The sequence below is a fragment of the Bos indicus genome, chromosome 7 (assembly GCF_029378745.1).
Source record: "Bos indicus isolate NIAB-ARS_2022 breed Sahiwal x Tharparkar chromosome 7, NIAB-ARS_B.indTharparkar_mat_pri_1.0, whole genome shotgun sequence".
Lineage (NCBI taxonomy): Eukaryota > Metazoa > Chordata > Mammalia > Artiodactyla > Bovidae > Bos > Bos indicus.
In genome coordinates, this window is record NC_091766.1 from 50363290 (window position 1) to 50382446 (window position 19157).

At 46.9% G+C, this 19157-nt stretch overlaps 2 protein-coding genes across 4 annotated transcripts in view; both read right to left on the reverse strand.

Annotated features, from left to right (window-relative positions):
- Positions 1–1391: 1391 nt before the first annotated feature.
- On the reverse strand, positions 1392–6569 carry SPATA24 (spermatogenesis associated 24). 3 transcript variants are annotated; one of them, XM_070792063.1, is made up of 6 exons: positions 6406–6568; positions 5292–5357; positions 4933–5063; positions 4782–4852; positions 2017–2119; positions 1392–1924 (listed from the first exon to the last, which is right to left on the reverse strand). In XM_070792063.1, the coding sequence occupies exons 1-6, from the start codon at positions 6520–6522 to the stop codon at positions 1780–1782; spliced, it is 633 nt and encodes a 210-aa protein (XP_070648164.1). In that variant the 5' UTR covers positions 6523–6568; the 3' UTR covers positions 1392–1779. The 3 variants fall into 3 exon arrangements, with proteins under 3 accessions (XP_070648164.1, XP_019820583.1, XP_070648163.1); XM_019965024.2 differs by having other exon boundaries at positions 1392–1909; positions 6406–6564; XM_070792062.1 differs by lacking the exon at positions 2017–2119 and having other exon boundaries at positions 1392–1909; positions 6406–6569.
- Positions 6570–11283: 4714 nt separating this feature from the next.
- DNAJC18 (DnaJ heat shock protein family (Hsp40) member C18) overlaps positions 11284–19157 on the reverse strand; it is a 29667-nt gene continuing 21793 nt past the window's right edge. Inside the window, exon 8 of the mRNA XM_019965026.2 lies at positions 11284–14612. Coding sequence (XP_019820585.1) covers positions 14488–14612 — 125 coding nt within the window. The 3' untranslated portion in view covers positions 11284–14487. The remainder of the gene's footprint in view (positions 14613–19157) is intronic.

The window sequence follows — 19157 nt, forward strand, 5'->3', positions numbered from 1 at the left end:
GGATCAGAGTGTGAGCCAGGAGACCAGACAACCCAGGTCTGGCAATTTCATCTGTCAACTCCCCACATCTTCCCATCACTGCAGCGCACCCCTCCTCTCTGGCCCTCACAAAGCCAGTCCCAGCCAGAGCTCATAAGGGAGCATGCATCACCTTCCCTGACCATCACCACCACCTGCCCCATATCTTTGATAGAGGAGCATTGCATGGAGGGCTCCCCCAACTCCAAAAGTTGTACTGGGGCCTCAGAAAACATGTCCCTGGCTAGACCCACTGCTTTTGTGGAAACCTAGGCTGGAGGGGACAGTGCTAGCTTTTCAGGTTGGTAGAACAAGGCCCAGATGCTAATATGGCATCTTTTAGAAGGCAATGGCACCCCACTCCAGTACTCTTGCCTGGAAAATCCCATGGACGGAGGAGCCTGGTGGGCTGCAGTCCATGGGGTCGCTAAGAGTTGGGCACGACTGTGCGACTTCACTTTCACTTTTCACTTTCATGCATTGGAGAAGGAAATGGCAACCCACTCGTGTTCTTGCCTGGAGAATCCCAGGGATGGGAGAGCCTGGTGGGCGGCTGTCTATGGGGTCGCACAGAGTCGGACACGACTGAAGTGACTTAGCAGGGTAGCTGCTCTAAAGGCCTGTGGTAAGAATAGCTCTGTGTTCCCCCAGGCACTCACAATGCCCTCATTCCAGGCCCCATCACTTCAGGACCTGTCCTGGGGACAACTGCTGATGGGGAAGCAGCTACCACCTGTTACTATCCTGGGACGATGACAATGGGCACCACTTGCCCTTAAACTTCTGGCTTCAAGGTCCTGCTATGACTCAGGCCCCAGCTGGCCCTAAAGCAAGAGCACTGGCTCCTCCTACGCACTCAGCCTCACACTGACCCAGGAAAGGCTAGACTTGACAATCTGACTCAGCCTCCCCTGAGTGGGTCCCCTGCCTGGGTGTGTCCCCTTGATCACCTAGGGCACATTAGTGATGGCTTCTGAGAGGACCAAGCCTGGCCATCACATTCAGCTCTGTATATGCAACTTGAGTAAGTCATAAAGTCATAACCCTTCCACAGACTTTTATCCCACCTTAAAAACAGACATAGCAGGGGGAAAACAAAAAACCGCACCACCGTCATAGCAGTCTTTTCCTCTTCCTCCATTTGTGCATATAAGCTTCTGTTTCAGAGAAGTCTAAGAAGATGCAAAAGTGATTCACAGGTATAACATTCTTGTTATGTGATGGAAACCGATTTCCCAAATTCACTGTGGTCCTAGAACCCACCATCTTTGAACTCTCCAGTTGGGGTGTCTCAGACACTTAACACAGCACATACACACATAGCCCTTCAAGTTTGGAGTTAAATTCACAAAGGGCGCTGGGGTAACCAGGGCTGTTTATATAGGAAGGAATTTAATACCAAGAGTAAGAGGGATAGTGCCTACTAGACAACCAAGTAGTCCTTCCCTAGGCTACAACCCCATACCCCCATGGTCCCCACTATCATCCAAGGGAGGAAACCAGGGGAGTAACAGGGGCTGGAGACTCGAGGCGCATCCTCAGACTTCTGAGCACAGGAATGGCCTGGCAGGTGGTGGTCCAAAAGGCAGGCAGGGAGGAAGAAAGGGGTGTCTTGCCTTTTACCCTGCCTCTTCCCTGGGGTCCAGGCCACTGTGAGGCCTGAGGGAAGTACCCACAGGGACAGGGTCAGGATGGGGACCTCCAGAGCAGAGAAGGCAGAGGTTGGGCTTTACAGCAGATAACAGGAAGGCGACAACCATTTTATTTTTCCCTGGGACGCTGACGGCTCCGGGCCTGACGCGTCCCCGAGGCTTTCTTATGCTTCTGGTCCAGCACTTGGGCCATGTAGTTCTCTTGCTGCTTCTGGATCCGGAAGTCAGACATGTGATTCCTGCAACGGAGCCGGCTGGGCGTGGGCTGGGGACAGCCCAGGGTAGGGAGCAGAGGTCTGGCTCCCCACTTCCATCAACAACCCCCAGCCTGGCCCAGACCCCTCACCTGAAGATCTCTTTCTGCTGGCTGATAACTTGCTGCAACTCCTTAATCTCATTCTCTTTGCCATTAAGTATATCTTCTTGCTTTATAATGTGAGACTCAATTTCTGTGGGGGAGAGAGGCAGGGAGGAGGAGGGGTTCCCATCCCATGGGCTCTTTCCTGAGATAAGGCATTCCCTCATGGGTCTTTTCAGAACTTGGCTCCCCCCGACCCAGGGGTTGTCCAAGAGTAGTTGCTAATGCCCGTGTAAGGATGAGTTTATTATAATAGAGTCCTGATGGGGTGGGGGTGTGTGTCAGTGACTTCACAACTCTATTCTGGACCAGGTGGCTCGCCTGTGTGCATGCAAAGGCCCTTGGAGAGAGATGGTCAGCCCTGCCCTCAACTCCTGCAGCTCTTTACAGATATCACCTCCTTGGTGAGACCCTTCCTAGTCTAAAACTACAACCCTTCACTTCCCAATATTTCCTATCCCATTTTCCTGCTTTATTTCCCTTTTAGCACTTAAATCTCACAGACCTCATGTTTTGCTCATGTCTTCTCCTCTACTAGGTTATAAGGTCCACAAGGACAAAGATTTTTGTTTTATTCACAGCTTTAACCCTAAGGCCTAAAACAGTACCTGGCACATAGTATTAAATAGATGCACAATACATTTATTTGTGGAATGAATAAACAAGATGTCCCCTGGGAGTTTAAGTCTTAGAAACATCGCCTAGTTCAGTCATTGCAAACCAACGCCTAGTTCAGTCATTGCAAACCACCCACCCACTGAGGGCTAGCAGGATGCCCAGCCCTATCTTAGAGCTTCAGGTGAGAAGACAGGACCCCAGGGAGATAGTGGTGGCAAAGCTTACCCCCAGATTAAGTGCAAGGATGAGTTTTGTGTCTTGGCTTAAAATCCAATGAGGCTGTAGGGATCTGGGGTTGCTTCATTTACATAATGTCTCTCAGGGAGCCCTGAAAAATTCTGATCCTCCAAGAAGAAAATCCTAAAGCATTTAAAGGCTAGACAAAGATTAACTAGAATGTAAGCTCTGAAAATGCAAAAATGCTGAAGCAGTTAAGGTTTCAGAAGAGAAAATCTGGTAAAAAATTACAGCATATTTTGAACAGGGACATGGGTGAAGGAAAAGAAGAAAAATCCGGGCTCACTGGGTCACAGGACCAGTGCTATTTAACCTCCTTCCCCAGGTCAGTCAGTGAATCCAATCTGATTGCTTATGAAGTTCTTATGGGAAAAAAGCATCAGAAATTTGTTTGAATCTTAAAATAAATGAGAGCTATTTAGACTAAATGGCACCCAATGAGAGAGTGGTTAGAAAAGACTCTCAGAAGAGTAAGGAACTATGTAAGTATACAACCAACTTGGAACCACATAAAGGGAGGTGTGGGGTGTTAGACGTCAGGCCAGGGGGTGGCTCAGGTCCCCAGATCTGCTCAGGTGAGGGCTTGTGCCCTTCTGGAGGAATTCAGAACATTCTGCAGGGAGGCAGCCAGCTCCTCCCCTATGACTCACACACACTTTCCACTAGCAGATGCAGAGCCGTGAGGCCATGGCTGATCTCTAGGAAATGTCCTAGAGGAAGGGCCTCACCACTAGGAGAGAAGCCTAGGTTCCTTTTAGGGAAGTGGGGGGAAACCCAGGGAAAAGGGAAGGACTAGGGGAGCAGCATCTTTGGGTATGGAGGCATTGCCTGCCTGTTGGGCCACAGGAGAGGCCATGAGGCCATGAGGTTGCCTTAGACAACCATGAGGCTTGTTAGTCCACCTGGCCAGATCAAGATGGCAGCCTGCTGGCATCTTTCCAGTGAGAGTACTCACCAGGGGAAAGAGAAGACTGCATTGGTAGGTAGGGGGTGCCCAAGACTCCAGGTGAGGGCCCATCAGGAGAGACCCTAAACCTCTTTTGGGCTTGAACTCTGATCTACTCAAAATGAACACTGCAGTGAATGAAGGAAATGTTGCATATGGAATTCATATCTACTTCTTAAAGTAGGTAAGGGGAGTTTGGCATTCTGGGAAAATGAAAAGGAGTTCTAAGGTCTCAGGACACTGAATAGCTGACTGAAAGTGCCTCGAACTCAGAGCACCAGCTGAGCCAGCAAGTGGCCACAGACATCTGCACAGAGCAGAGGTGAAAACTAATGGCCCACAGACATATTGTCCTTGGGCCATACAATACTTTAAACATTTCTGAATTTTTAAATTTAGTGCCAACATGAAAAAGTCAGAAAAGCTTCCATTAGAATGTGCTTTCCAGAGTCTTTTTTAAAGATCTGACTGTACTGGGCCCCTGTTCCCACAGCAGAGGTGCTAGGCCCTTGGGAAGGAGTATGGCTCTCCACATTACCACAGTCCCCATTTCTCCCTGTTGGGTCCCCAGCACTCAGACTAAGGATCAGCTTCCATACAGGACTATTCTTTCCCTGAAAACAGAGTTATGAGTAAAGTACACTATTTCTATTAGTCACCAAAAGTGGGAAAACAAAAAGGTGGACTAAGAAGGTCGTATGTTTCAAGAAAAATGGGAGCGAGCCCGTTCCTTTATGGCCATGAAGAATATTGTACACCAACCACTTCCCTCATTTCCGTGGCCTGCCTGGTCCCTGAAGGCCTTTGCGAAGGTGTGGCCCGCTTGGGCTGGCCTGTATCCTCAGCCGGGGACAAAAGTTGGGGTGAAACCCTGCCCTGGACACAGGCACTGGGCTGTTAGGGAAGTGCCCATGTAAGCAAGCGTGGGAGGGAGTGCGGGCCTCCCGCCTACCATTGCACTTGGTGATGAGCTGGTCCTTCTTGCTGGACTCCTGCAGGGCTCTGCTCTTGACACTGGAGAGCCTGAGTGGAGAAGATAAGGTGGGAAGGCTGATGGGCAGATGGGACCCCCAACTCTTCCCCCACTACCAAGGTCCACTCACGCCTTTTCAAAGGCCAGCTTCTCTTTCTCCAGCTGTTTAGACAGCACCTCTACCTCTCCGAGGGCAAACTGCAACTTCTCCTCTTCCTTGGCCAGGAGAACCTTGGTCTTGGCATGGGCTGCTTTCTCTTCCTGCAGGGGCAGCAGCAGTGACCTTATCACCACAAGCCACGCTGAGTCTCCTAGGCCCCCTTAATCAGCCCCCTTTCTCAGACAGGCATGTAGAAGGCATGGTACAGGAAGATTCTGTCCTCACTATGGGGGCTGGAGGTGCTCAGAGACCAGTGCTCAAGGACTGCCCAACCACTAGGATCCTGGGAAATGGGGGAAGATGAGAAGCTGACAGAGGCCATTACTTACCACCAGCTTTTTCTCCACTGCCTGGAACTCTTCTTTACTGACAAAATTTTCATCCTGGAGAATCATCTGCAACAGAGCCTGGTTCAGGGAGGGCCTGGGGTTGTGGTGGGAGGGGTTTCTCTAGGCACCAGGGCCTGGGATAGATAATGGATGATGCCCAGGGCATGTACGACAACACTGGGGCCCAAGGAAGGGAGAGTTCATTCCACAAGATTCACTGATGCTCAACTCTAGGTCCTGCACACAAGGAATAAGTCTCATGGAGAAGACACCATGGCCACCATGATGTGCGCTATGAGGCCTTTGCCTCAGCCTGGGGAAGGGTCAGAACTTCTTCAAGGGAAGGGATGTCACCCTGATATCTGACTGCTAAATGTGGGTGGGCCAGAAAAAAGGATGGAAAAGAGAAGTGTTCCAGATAATGAGAACACACATGTAAAGACCAGGTGTCAACAGAAAGGCCTGGGTACCTTTAGGTAATTCAGTGTTCAGAGCGGCATTCAAACATTGGAGTGAGAAATAGATGTGAAGTCAGTTTTATCTATGTCCTCACCTTCTTATCAAGATAAAAAAAACAGAAAAATCATATATCCCACTTGGCCATGATTTTACCATACATGTTCAGGAAATTTGTGGCTCCAGTGCTTTGTCCCAGCTTTGCATTTGATTGACAAGGCAAAAGCAAAGGACATAAAGGGGTTGGAAGCCCTTAAGTCAACATGTGACGAGCTTACAGCACTCAGCATGGAGAGTGGGTTCCACAATAGGGATGATGTTATAGTTACTCTGTACACAGTGAAGTCATCTCCAATTACAAATGGGGAAACTGAAGCTCAGTGAATAGGCTGCCATATCTACCAGGCCCTGGACAACCAGGCAAAGAGAGCAGGGAACAACTTGGTTTTCTCTAAAATTTCTGGGTAAATGTTCCTGAGACATAGTCCCTTTTGGGCTCTACCTCGCTACCAGCCACAACACATCGGGGCCCCGCCTCCTCCGGATGACGCCATTGGCAATGTGGTCTCGGCAAGGCCCTGGCATAGGGACAGGGCCTGGCCCCGCCCCCACCACGTAGGCGTCCAGTCAGGCCTCCCCCAGCTCTCTGGCTGCGTACCACGTTCCTCAGCTGGTGGATCAGTTCCTCTTGAGACTCAATCACGTCCCGCAGTTGATCAAAGGCGAGACACACCGACCCTGACCCCCCCTGCGACCACCCGACGGGCGTCGCCATCTTTCGCCCCCGCCAGCTCGTTGGAAATGGCTGCCGCGGGCTGCTTCACCGCTGACGCCCACCAATGAGAATGCGGCGCCACAAAGCACCCTGGCAACCAGGGGCGGGGACTTCCTTTGTTTGCAGGGATGGGGCCCGCCTCTTAAAAGAGTCGCTCTCTTACAGGAGCCGCCTCGGGCAGAGAACCTGCAGCACCGTTAGTAATTTAGGTTTATAGGGAATTTGCACGTTTGTTATGTGGTGTCTTTATTACGCAGTCCTGAGGAGCGGGCAGGGCCCGGTTTAAACTTACTCTAAGGGCTGAGGAGCAGGCAACATTCACACCGGCCCACAGCCTTCCCCCAGGACCCATTAAACTACATGCAAGACCTTGAAGCAAGAGTCATGGACAACCCCTGCGTGTGTCTTTATCCCACTCTAAACTCTGAATTTCCCGCATAGTATGAGACTAATGTGATCCCTCTTCGAAGCTCTTAGGAACACACTTAGTACTTAGGGGGCCTGAGCTTCCCAATGAAGGGAAGCTAAAAAATATTAAAGAAAAGTGACTTAATCTAAGATAAGAGTCCTTATATTCTGGGACCAGGCTTTGGGCAACCTGAAGAGTCTGAAGATATTAGAACTGAAGTCAGGCTTTGAAGGAGACTTGTAAAATGGAGGAAAGGAAAAATAAAGTGATTACATATCCCCACCAATCCCCGATGAGGGTTTGTTTTGAAACCCAAATAAGATTATGCTTGGGGTAAACCAGAACTAATATTTATCAAGTATTCACTATTTCATGATACTGTTATGCCTTATTAGTATTATTTCATGTGACCTTCATAATAACCTTGTGAACTCGATTTTAATATCCCCATTTTACAGATGAGAAAATGTAGTTTCTATGAGAATGAATAACCCAGTAAGTCAAAGTCACCCATTGAGCTTTGAAACAGTGTTTTGACGGGGGCAGTTTGATTTCAGAGTCCATGTTCTTAATCATGATGCTATGTAGTATTTTGTGAACATAATGGATTCTGAAGTTATGGAATTTGAAACTCCCAAGTAGGAAATGACTATATTAAGGGATTTGGGAAAATATGTTGTCAATGACCACAAAGGGAAGTTGAAATGGCAGGTAAGTCACTTAGGGTGCTCTCCTCAGCTGCCTGGGTATCTCTTTTTGGCTGGATGTTGTGACCTGACAAAACATGATCATTCCTGTGGATCTCCCAGTGGTAATCCTTGTTTTATTTTTCCCTTTTTTTCTTTCCTTTTTTATTGTGTTTCTTCTGATGTCCTTGAGGGTAAGGCCACCTCTGTGGATCAATCTCTAAGGTCATAGATGGACCTTTCTGTGATGGAAACGTTCTGCACTGTCCAGTGCCAGCAGCCACTAGCCTCACGTGGCTTGGCAGCACTTGAAATATGGCTCATGTGACTGAGGAGTGCTTTTTAAATATTTAATAAAAATTCTAATTAGTTAACATTGACATTCAAATAGCCATATGTGGCTAGTGGCTATGGTATTGGATTATCATGGGCCTGTAGGATGTTCTGTGATTTATGTACTTCAGGACAGAGCCCTCTTGGAACTTTGTGTTTCAAATGCGAATGTTCCTCTGAATCACCCTGGACAAAGCTGTACATTGCTCTGGGGCAGCGATCCCTGAGTTTCTCCTCTCTAGGGTCTTTCATGAGGTGATGCTTTATGTCCCTTGCCACTCAAAGATCACTTTCACCAGCTGCTCTCCATGTTCAGGGCAAAACTCTGGAGTGAAATAGGCTCCCGCAGCCAGTTCCTAGGGGGTGGGAAGTTGTGAGCAAGAGAGAACCCTGGATCCAGGCCCACGGCATACTAGCACGGACTTGATCTGGGATGGTCCCTCTGTCCAGGGACTGCCAAGACTCCCACTCTGTGACAACAGACACTTCAGGTTCCTCGCCAGCTGGGGCTCAGCAAGGCTCAGGATAACATGACATCACAGATAGCTTTGTGATCCTGCTCCAGGAAGGACTGCCTTTCTTCACAGGGCTGTCATCGTGGTTGATGTTCTGGTTATCTATTGCTCTGTTAACGAACCACCCAAAATTAATAGCTTCAAAAAAAGTCATTTTGCTCAGAAATCTTCAGCTTGGGCAAAGTTCAATGGTGAAATCTTATTTCTGCTCTATGAGGACCAGGGTTCTTGGTGCCTCTCCACGGGCTGTTTGGGCTCTCTTATAGCATGTGACTGCATCCAAAGTGACAAAACATTCTGGTGGTCCAGTAGTTAGTTAGGACCCTGTGCTTCCACTGCTGGTGACCTGGGTTCGATCCCTAGTCAGGGAACTAAGATCCTGCAAGCTGAGTCTGCGGCCAATAAACCCTCAAAATGACAAAATGAGAGATGCGTTTTTCTTAAGCTCTGGGCCTAAAAACTGGGTTAGTGTCACTTCTGCCCAACTCTATTGGTTCAAGAAACCACAGAGTACAGATTCAAGCAGAAGGGACACCTCCTACCTTTTGATGGGAGTAGTTTCAGAGAATTTGAGCTGCACTTCCAGAGGAAGTCCTGACAGGTGTCATGTCATTTCCTTCCAAGGTTCAGTTCAGATAAAACCAGACTGGAACTTAGTCTAATGGGGGAGACAGATAATAATCAAATAAACACCCAAATAAATCCCAATTTAAGTCATTATTCAAGCAAGAAAAAGAGGAATAAGAGTAATTTAAAAGGAGATTTAGCCCAGCCTGGGTGTCAGGAAAGGCTGTAAGGAAAAGATGTTTGAGCTGAATGAAACCTATTAAGGTAACCAGGAAGCACTTAACAAAGGTGGGCAGGGGCAGGGAAGTGGGAAAGGGTACCAGAAAGAGGGAAATGTGAATACAATGTCCCTTGGGGAAGAAGGTTGGCAGAGTGTAGTAACTAAAAGGTTGGTATGGCAGAAAAGAAAACAATATACAGGACATCATGCTAGGATAGAGGCCAGAAACTTGGTAGAGGCTTGTTAAGCATTAGGCCATGCAGAAGACTTTACTGATTCTTATTATGAGAGCAAAAGAAAGCTACTGAAATATTTTAAGCAAGAGGGTGTTATGCTGTAATTTATGCTTTGAAACTATGTCTCTGGTTGCAGCAAGGTGTACAGATTGGAGGGGACCCTGAGTGGATGCACAGAGACTACTTATACTTAGGCAACTACTGCAGTGGTTTCTGTCAAGGTGGATGGTAGTTTGGGAGTCAGATGGTATCAGAGGAGACAGAGTAGATGGATTTGGGGTGTCCTGGAGGTAAAACTGATAGGACTTAACAATGGAAGGGATATGGGGAAAGGGAGCCGATGTGTTACTGCTGCTGCTGCTGCTAAGTTGCTTCAGTCGTGTCCGACTCTGTGCGACCCCACAGATGGCAGCCCACCAGGCTCCCCCATCCCTGGGATTCTCCAGGCAAGAACACTGGAGTGGGTTGCCATTTCCTTCTCCAATGCAGGAAAGTGAAAAGTGAAAGTGAAGTTGCTCAGTCGTGTCCGACTCTTAGTGATCCCATGGACTGCAGCCCACCAGGCTCCTCCGTCCATAGGATTTTCCAGGCAAGAGTACTGGAGTGGGGTGCCATCGCCTTCTCTGTTCTACTGCTGCAGACTACCACAAAATTTAATGGCTTAAAACAGTACCTAGTGTATTACTTGCTCAAGATTCTGCAGTTTGAACTGGGCTTGGTATGCAGCTCATTTCTGCTGTGATCATCAGCAGGGGTGGCATAACCAGTTTGGCTCAGATGATACGTGTCTGGGTTCAGTTCTTGCTGCCAGCTCAGTTGTTTGGTTCTCCTCTGGATGGCTTCTCCACGCAGTTAGCTTAGTGGTCTCAGGGTGGTAGGACCTAAATGGAAGCTGCTGGTTTTGCCACATTCTATTGGTTAAAGATCAAGGCCAGCCCAGGTCAGAAAGGGGACTACACAAGGTCATGAATATTAGGCGTGATCCATTGGAGGATACCAAATTTAAAAGTCTACCACACAGAGTCTTCTGGGTTTCTGACTTTTTTCTTGGATGGATGGTGGTGCTATTCATGGAAATGGGAGCATTTCAATGGTGTTGCTTCCATCCCCATTTTTAATCACTGCACTCTGTAAGAAGGATGATTACATTTCAAGTCTCTTTTCCCTCAGAATTGTTTTCATTGATCCTTCATCCTGGATTAAGTCCCATTGTTATAGATTCCTTTGGTTCCCCCTTTGACATTCATCCCACTGGGAACTATTGTCTAATTGGCCTCCCTGTTAGATGAGAGCTCCAGGAGCAGTGGTGCTGGCTTTCACTGTTTCCTGATCTCCATCCCAAAAGCTCAGCTCACCTGGCACATAGTAAGTTCTCCATCTTTGCTGAATTGAGTAATCTTAATCTTTCTTCACATGAAAGGTATTATGATTATATTAACAATGTCCTGTATTTCTAAGCCATGACTAACCTAACAGGACCATGAGGAACAAAACCAGCAAGGAACTGGGATAACACCTGATGTTCAGATGCTAAGTGGATTTGATGTATCTGTTGGTTGTAATAAGCTGCAGCTGCTGATATCCGATGGAAAACAAATATTGAATTGGTGGTGTCACCGATGCTATCTATTGTTCTAAACACCAATAATTCCATTGATGTATGAGGGAACACTGGAGCAGAGGTCAAGAGCTCTGGTCTAGTCTAGTCCTAAGTGGCTCCAAGGAGTCAGGCAATATGCAGGACCTAAGAGTGCCATGGGCAAAGGTAAAAGAACAAAGGAAAACTATAAAGCCATTCTTTTAATATAAAATCATTTAATTTCTTTCTCTGTTAAAATATACTCAGTCCAGATGCTGTGGATCAGGTGACCAGATTTTTCAGGATTCTCACTCCATCATAAGCTGATTCCATCTGTGTCAAACCTGGTTCTGGTCACAGAACATTCACATCTTTAATTACAAATACTCAATGTGATGCAAATCATGTAATCATATCTAACACATAGGTATATAGTTTCTCGGTGGTCACTGTACAAGGTATCAACAATGCAGGCTCAAAAAATAAGATGTATAGTAAGTTGGTCCTTTCCAAAAATATATTAGGACACTAAGCTTACACCTTAAAGGAATAAAAAATAAATACTAATTAAGCGCTAGCTCCTGTGAGGAACAGTGCATGCAGACAGTGAACTCACATGTGTGGCCAATTCATAAAAGAAAGCTCTGGAATCCCAACAGTGTCTCCTCATAAAGCCAGTCCTGAGTGTGAGGACATAAATGAGAATAACACATAGCTTGGCCAGGCTGCTGGATTCCACGTGGGGTTTGGAGTTCAGCATAATTTCTAACAGTTTCCAACAGAAAGAACAGCAATGGTGTTTTCTTACTGGTCACTTTTCCCAAACTGTGAGGCCTGGCGCTGATCAAGGAAGTTCAGAAGCGTTCTAGTTTGAGCAGATGAACCCCAGGGTTACTAACCTGGGGACACAGATGCCTTCAAATTGTGCTGCCCTTTGTAATGAGAAGGGTTTTTATCCCACCCTCCTCACTGCTGATCATGTGCTGCAGAAGGCACTTCCATTCTTTTGAGAGCTTCGGTTTCTGCTTGAGCCTCAAGCCCTACTTCTTAGCCCCGTCGCCAGTCTGCATTCATGCTCACAAAAATAGTCGAGAGCTGCATGCCAAGTTCTGACAGCAAGAATAAGCCATAACTAGAAAGTTTATATATGATAAAACCTTCCAAATGATGTAGGCAAGAGGAAAACACTTATTTTACCACCATGCAAACAACCCATCTAAAAATGCAACCCAGGAAATTATAGTTTAACAATATTCTGGACAGTACCAAATAGATTAAACTATCCTCCAATCCAAAGCACATACTATCCCCTTGAGGAATGTGATGTGAGTGTTGTCGTCTATTAGGTAATAAATAAAACGGTACCATCAGTGCTATAAAAACAGACAATAGACCTGACATCTAATGAAGTGAGTTAGTATTGCCTCTATTTAGTATCATCACAGATAACTCATCTCTGCCATGAAATCCATAAAATGTGTGACTACACTATTCATGGGCACCTAGAGCAGGGACTTTTAACCTGTCAAGTCAGTTTAATTATGGTCCATTTTCTAGCAGAGTTTGGGGTTGGGGAGAGTAGAGCTTTGATTTTTGTATATATTGGAAAACAACCTTCTACAGCCCATCTGGCTCACAGGCACATTTTACCATGTAAATCCCTTCATTCACTCCAAGGGGATCAAGGAAGTCCCCCCAAACCCAGAAGATAGACCTAGTTGGGTGACAAAAATTTGGCCATCTCTGGAGCTGCTCTCCCTCCCTGGAACTGAGCAGGTGTCCCCTACCAGCCACGAAAGCCCCACTCTTTACCTCTGCACTCATCTCCTGACCCTGTGGGATGCTCCCAGGTGAACCATACTAAATACGTCTGCTTAAATCATGGCTCTGCCACTGAAAGGAGAAACTCTACTTTGGAAATGAGTTTTAATGTAGACTCTCCTTGCAACAGGAACTTTTCTTCCATCCTGAAAACACATGGAGTGTTGACTACAGTCACCTACTGATCCTTCTAGGTTCAGATTCATGATAGAATCTGGGCAGCTCAATCCTGTAGCTCACCTCCACAGAAAGTCCCAGAACCACACAGTCCATGCGATGGCTTCCCTCTTCCTTGTCACCAGTGGGAAGAGTTGCCTCTTTTTGTTTGGTATGGTAAGTGGTGTAGTGAGGTGTGCTGAGTGGATGCAGGACTGCCATAGAAAGGATACCAGGTTCCAGGCTGGGAGGTGGTGCAGGAGGGGCATCCTTGGGAAAGCTTCTGCTTTTACTAATATGGCTAGAATCACCTGAGCAAGGGGGATGTTCACTCACTCTGTACTTGATAATCAGCCTACCATCTAGCTCTGCCACAACCAGTTGTGTGACCCAGGTCAACCACGTAGCCTCTTTGGGCTGATGGTCTTATCCATACCAGGCACTTAACAGACATTGACTACATGAAAAAAGCATCTCCTATCACAACCACAGGTCACTGGGTTAAACAAAGTGACTGCTGGGCCAACACCAGATCCCACCAGGCCCCAGAGCCACAGACTAAGGGTCTTTCCTATCTATCTCTAGGTCCGAGCAGCCTGGCTGGGTGGGAATGCCTCCTCTTAGGTCTGACCACTGTACCTCTATGGGGTATAGGGACTCAGCTCAAGTGTGATGCTGCAAGGAAAAATGACAAAGAACATTCTCTGTGTTCTATAATGGACTAGGGAAACTGCACTGAACAGCTGAGACTCAGACTTGCTTTTTACCTTCACCCCTGGCCCCTGTTTCTGTGTGTCCACTGAACTGTTTACTCAGTAACTCTTAATTTCTGGGCCCTTTGTAAGAGAGAGGGTTAAGAAAGTAAAAGAAACTGAAATCAGGTAATTTGCTAATGCCAGTAACTAAACAGAGATTAGGCAAATGGAAAACTGTGGACAACAGTTTGCGTTTCTCTGTATTCCCCTTTGAAAATGGAAAGCTGAGTTGTTACAACAACTGCATCTGGTGGGGAGATGACTCTAACAACAGGAGAGGTATAATTTCTCATGGCACATTGTAAACAACCAATATTAAGCTGCTTTGGCTAAGCCTAGGAATGACTGGATATTGAGATTTCACTGAAGAAGGAAGAAAATATGAATCTGCTCTGGGATGCCCTGAACTACATTCCTAGAGGCAGGTAGGTACGGCTCAGGGGGCTGGATCTAATGCTTGGCCGTGAATTTAGATGACCTGCCCCTTGTTCCTGAAGCCAACCCCCAGGAAGGATTCTGTGATGACAAGTCTGGCTCCATGCTGAAGCGCCTCCAACTCTGCCCACCAAACAAAGTTAGCAAATTGTGAAATGTTCATCATTTCCTAATTTTGTATTATAAAATGGAATTAGGAACATAAACAGTAACATGTAGCAAAACCCCGAGCCTGCGTAGGACTATCAGCCTCTCAGCCACCTCTGCGTAGGCCAATAAGTTTGGAAAGTTTTTCACAGTTTTCAAGTTTCAGAGATTCTGCTTTCTGTTTCAGTCGTTCATCTCTGTATAATCCTGCCAAATTGGTCAACTCCGACTCTGAAAGATAAAAGAGGTAACCAATTCATCAAGAGAGTTGAGCTCCTTTGTTTCACTTCAATACTTCTGGAAGCAAAGCTCCTTTTACTTTAATGCTTTTTCTTTCAATTAAGTTTAAGAAAAAAATTCATTTACTCGAGAAACATGTATCAGGAAGCTATACCACACCAGGTGCTGAGGATTAAGGGACACCTGTGATCCTGGAGTCCGACAGTATCTGTGCTCCATTACAAAAGCACCGGACTTAGTTCTTATCAATAGAACATTTGGCACAAGACTTAGGGAACCTGCACGTGTGCAGTAAGAGGAGACTCTGTGTCAAGGCTTTCCTACGAATGGTATTCACGTGGCAGTTGGGATAGAATGGAGTCCGATCGCCTGTTCCTGTCATCTGAAACAAAAGCAGCTGCTTCACCATTCCCGAGTTGCTGGAGCATAACTCACACGCGCTGATGGACACAGAGCCCTCCTCTGGGGGCCTGCCTGCTCTAGGTGCCCAGGCTGCTGGCTGCATCCTTCATGCCCTCACCACATGGGAGGCCCCTAACTCAAAGGGCAAAGGCAGCTGGATTCTTTTAAAAGTGAAATCATCTGGATCTGGTGACCTCTATCTCCTTGACAAAATGTATTTCATTTTCTCCTCATAGTGGAGAAGGTCATTCTATTTTTAACCAGAATATAATCTCTGCTGTCCTCCCAGACTCAGCAGCGGTTTGGCTACCTCTCTTTTTCATTCTTTTGTGTAGTTTCAGAGACACTCTGAGGAAGGAATGCCTGAAGAGAACCTCCAGAGACATGTTGTGTATTAACAGGAAGGCATGCTTGGAGGGCCTGTGTAGCTTCAACAGCAGGTAGCTACTCAGTGTTTAAAGGCCCATACTTGTGAAAATGCTATTTTAATCATTCTTAAATATGCCTATTCATTCTTAATCATCTTGCTGACAGATTTTGTTTTTCTTGGTGAACACGAGGCACCTGTCTGATTAATCAGCAAACTGACTGGAAACAGGACTTAATACTTAGCCATGGGGAACAATGGGCATTGGTTTCTGAATAAGTCTCTATCGACACAAAATACTGGCATTTCTGCTCACAATGATTCTGTTTACACCAAGTAAGGCCCAAAGTGCAGATTAAGTGCAGGACTTTAGGGCGAGGGGTGGGGATGCATGAAAACCCACCCTCTTCAATAGGGGCTCAGAGCCCAGGCCCTGGCCCAGCAGTTGCTTGGCAAGCAGCAAGTCTCCTAGGCTCCAGAACAATGTGCTTTCACCTCGTGGTGTGGGGCCTGCATTGCGTGCCAGCCAGAGCTTGCCTTGGCATGGGCATTCTCATGGGTGATGCAGCTTTGTGGAGGATCATGGGCCGCACCCAAATGAGAGTCCTTGCTGCCTTGTTCCACCCAGAGCTGGGCACTGACTCCATTTGTCTGGCTGCTTCGGCATGTGGGAAACCTGTTCAAGAGGGCTCTGTGATCCTCTGGAGTCACAGCTGCACCAGTATGTAGAGCAGATTCTGTGGCTCAGCTTTTCCTTGAAATGATTTCCTTAGGGTTTTTTGTTACTGACCTTATCCAGATGTCTCACTGCCTGAAATCTCATTCCAGAAAACATTAACGGCTAGTGATTCTTTCTATTTTCTACACTGACAACCACTGTAATAAGCTGATGAAAGAAAACATACGTGCACATATATGAATGCTTTCTCAAAACATGCTCCAAAGGTTTAGAACCCTGCTCCAGAGCAATGACCCTGCAGAAGAACAGTGTTTCAAGGAACAATGCCCCACACCCCCATGATCATGGTTGGAGAAACTTCTCTCCAGATAGCCACTGAATCCTTTTGTACTTCAATGAACAAAAGCTCAACTCAATGAATATGTTACTTTTGACAAATTCTGTTAATATTCAGTACCTTCTAAGGAAAAACAAAATCTTTGGCAGGGGCAGAATCCAAGGAACACTGTTTTCTTCTCTGCATAATGTTTCCCCTGCTCCAAATGCCAGTGTAATAGATGAGCAGAGCACTGAGCCTTTAGAGTAAACTGACTTGGGCAAATTGCCAAGAGAAGCAAGTCCCAGAGCCTCCTCTCCCAAAATGCTCTGCCCAAAAGCCCAGATGGGAGTCCTGACAGATCCCAACCACCCTCATGATCCAGCCCTGTGAGACAGAGCTACATCTAGTTGAGCAAGGCCAAGCGAGGTCTGGATTCTGTTAGGATCCGGGCACTTACTATATGCTAGACTCTATGCTAAGTGTTATACTCATGTCATCTTCTATAATCCATACAACCTCCTTGGGAGGAAGTTCATTTTATACCCATTTCAAAGCCTAAGCTTCTGCCCTCTCTGCTATCCTGCTCCAGAGCTTGGACAGTTCTCCTCTGCCAGGCAGGGCTGGGGTCTCAGTCCCACTCAGCCAGGTCAGGAGGCAGTCCTGCCTTTTATTTTAGTCTGTCCCAGCCCAGGGCCATGGCCACCTCCCCTAGCGTTGGCTTTATTATCCAGATGCAGCTGTGAAGGGGTAGACAGGGCGCCAGTGTTTACAGTAAAGGAGTACTCATAGAAATTCACTCTGATGAACATTCTAAGGAAGAGCAGAGCACAGAAATTAACAAAAGATGTTAAAAGACAATGGCTAACCTTTGCTAAAAGCAGTTTCCATTCGGTATTTTGCCAAGACTGAACTTTGTTCTCAAGCAGGTTTATTTTTACAACCTCCATCCATGTGCTAAATTTAACCATGTTGGCTGCACTTGCTGCTGGATCCGGAGGGCAGATGCTGCCTGTTCTCAAATGGCACTTGGGTTGTGTGGCGGCTCCGGACAGCCACCATCCTTAAATGCCAGAAATAGATTTTTAAGGGGTGTGTGCTGATAACCCCCGGTTTGGAACTTGTGGGTACACATGTCATGCTCACCCACTTGATTATACCTGGAAGGTGCCAAAGCCCTGGAAGCAGGCCTCACGAGGATGGGGACACAAGGCTAGAAGCCACCTTAGGTGTAATCCTTTCCATGAAGGTGTTAGTCGCTGAGTTGTGTCCGATTCTTTGTGACCCCATGGAACGTAGCCTGCCGGGCTCCTCTGTCCATGGGATTCTCCTGGCAAGAATACTGGAGTGGGTTGCCATTTCCTTCTCCAGGGGATTCTTCCTGACCCAGGGATCGAAACTGGGTCTCCTGAATTGCAGGTAGAGTCTTTACCATCTGAGCCACCAGGAAATCCTAACCATGAGCTCTTTGCATAGTTCTAGCTGGTGTGTGTGTGTGTGGCGGGGTAGGGTTTAAGAAATATATATTTTCACCAATTTATTGCATAAAGCAACAAATTCAAGACCCTCTCATGGCCTAAAACAATGGAGATTCTTAGGACATACACTGACCCTCACCTGATTTGGATCAGGTGATCAATTATAATGCCTTTAAGTCTAAGGCCTCTATCTTGCTCTAAAATTATTTCCTGGTTTTTGAAACTAGAAAAACCTAGTTTGACAGTGGGGTAGGGTTACTTCCAGACCCCTTGTTTTTTGTTTTTTCAATAAAAAAAGCAATCGCCTCCTCCTGCTGAATTCCCCCTTACATCCAAGTCAATGCCCACCATGCTCCTAAGGCACTGAGAGGTCAAGTGGGCTCCACCCTACAGGAGTAGACAGTGGACACAAGGTCCCTCAGGGCCAGGGTTAGGACACTAGCCCTGCTCAGTGATCCCTCAGCAGTTTCACTTTTTCCAGTCCCGAGAATCCACTCTTCAAAAGACATTTGTTGAGCATCTGTTCTGAAGCAAAGACTGCCAAGGGCTTGGGACACAAAATTAGTAAGACATGGTTCTTGACCTCAGAGAGCCCAGAGTCCAGCAGGGAGACTGTCATATACCTAGAGGACAGGAACACTGTGAGGGTGGTACTTCAGTAGGATGAGTGAAGGGCTTTAAACACACAGAGGAAGGAGAGATTAACTTGGGGTGGGGTTGGGATGCAGATGGGTCAGCAAGCGCTTAGTAGCACTGTGACTGAGGATCTAAATTTATCAGACACTGTTAGATGTTTAATAATACCCGGTGATAAGTTTTTTAAAATGAGTTAGTTTGCTTTTTAAAAATTAACCAAAGCCAAGTTTTATAAGATACAATTACTAATGCCTCTGTGTGTGTGTGTGTGTGTGTGTGTGTGTGTGTGTGTGTGTGCGGGCAGGGGGGAATTCAAGTGGGAAGAAAGGGAGCCTGTTGGCTGAGGCAGGGCTGCCTTGTTACAGCACTCCCCATGAATGCTCACTGCAGTCGTAAGCCAAATCGTAAGCCAATACTGTCACCCTCGCTGTCTCCAGACAGGGAAACGGTGTGGAAGGCCTGTTCCAGTAAGAGAGTCACTTCTGTTCTGTGTGGCCACAGCTGATTGGAGGGGAAGAGAAGGGGCACCAGACTCAATAACAACAACCTATCAAACTTTGGTTAGGCTGGAGCAGATTTCCCTCTGGGAAATGTGGAATTAAGAAACCATGGACCAAAGCAGCGAGCTACTTAAAGAGGAACCTTGTGACGTAGAAAG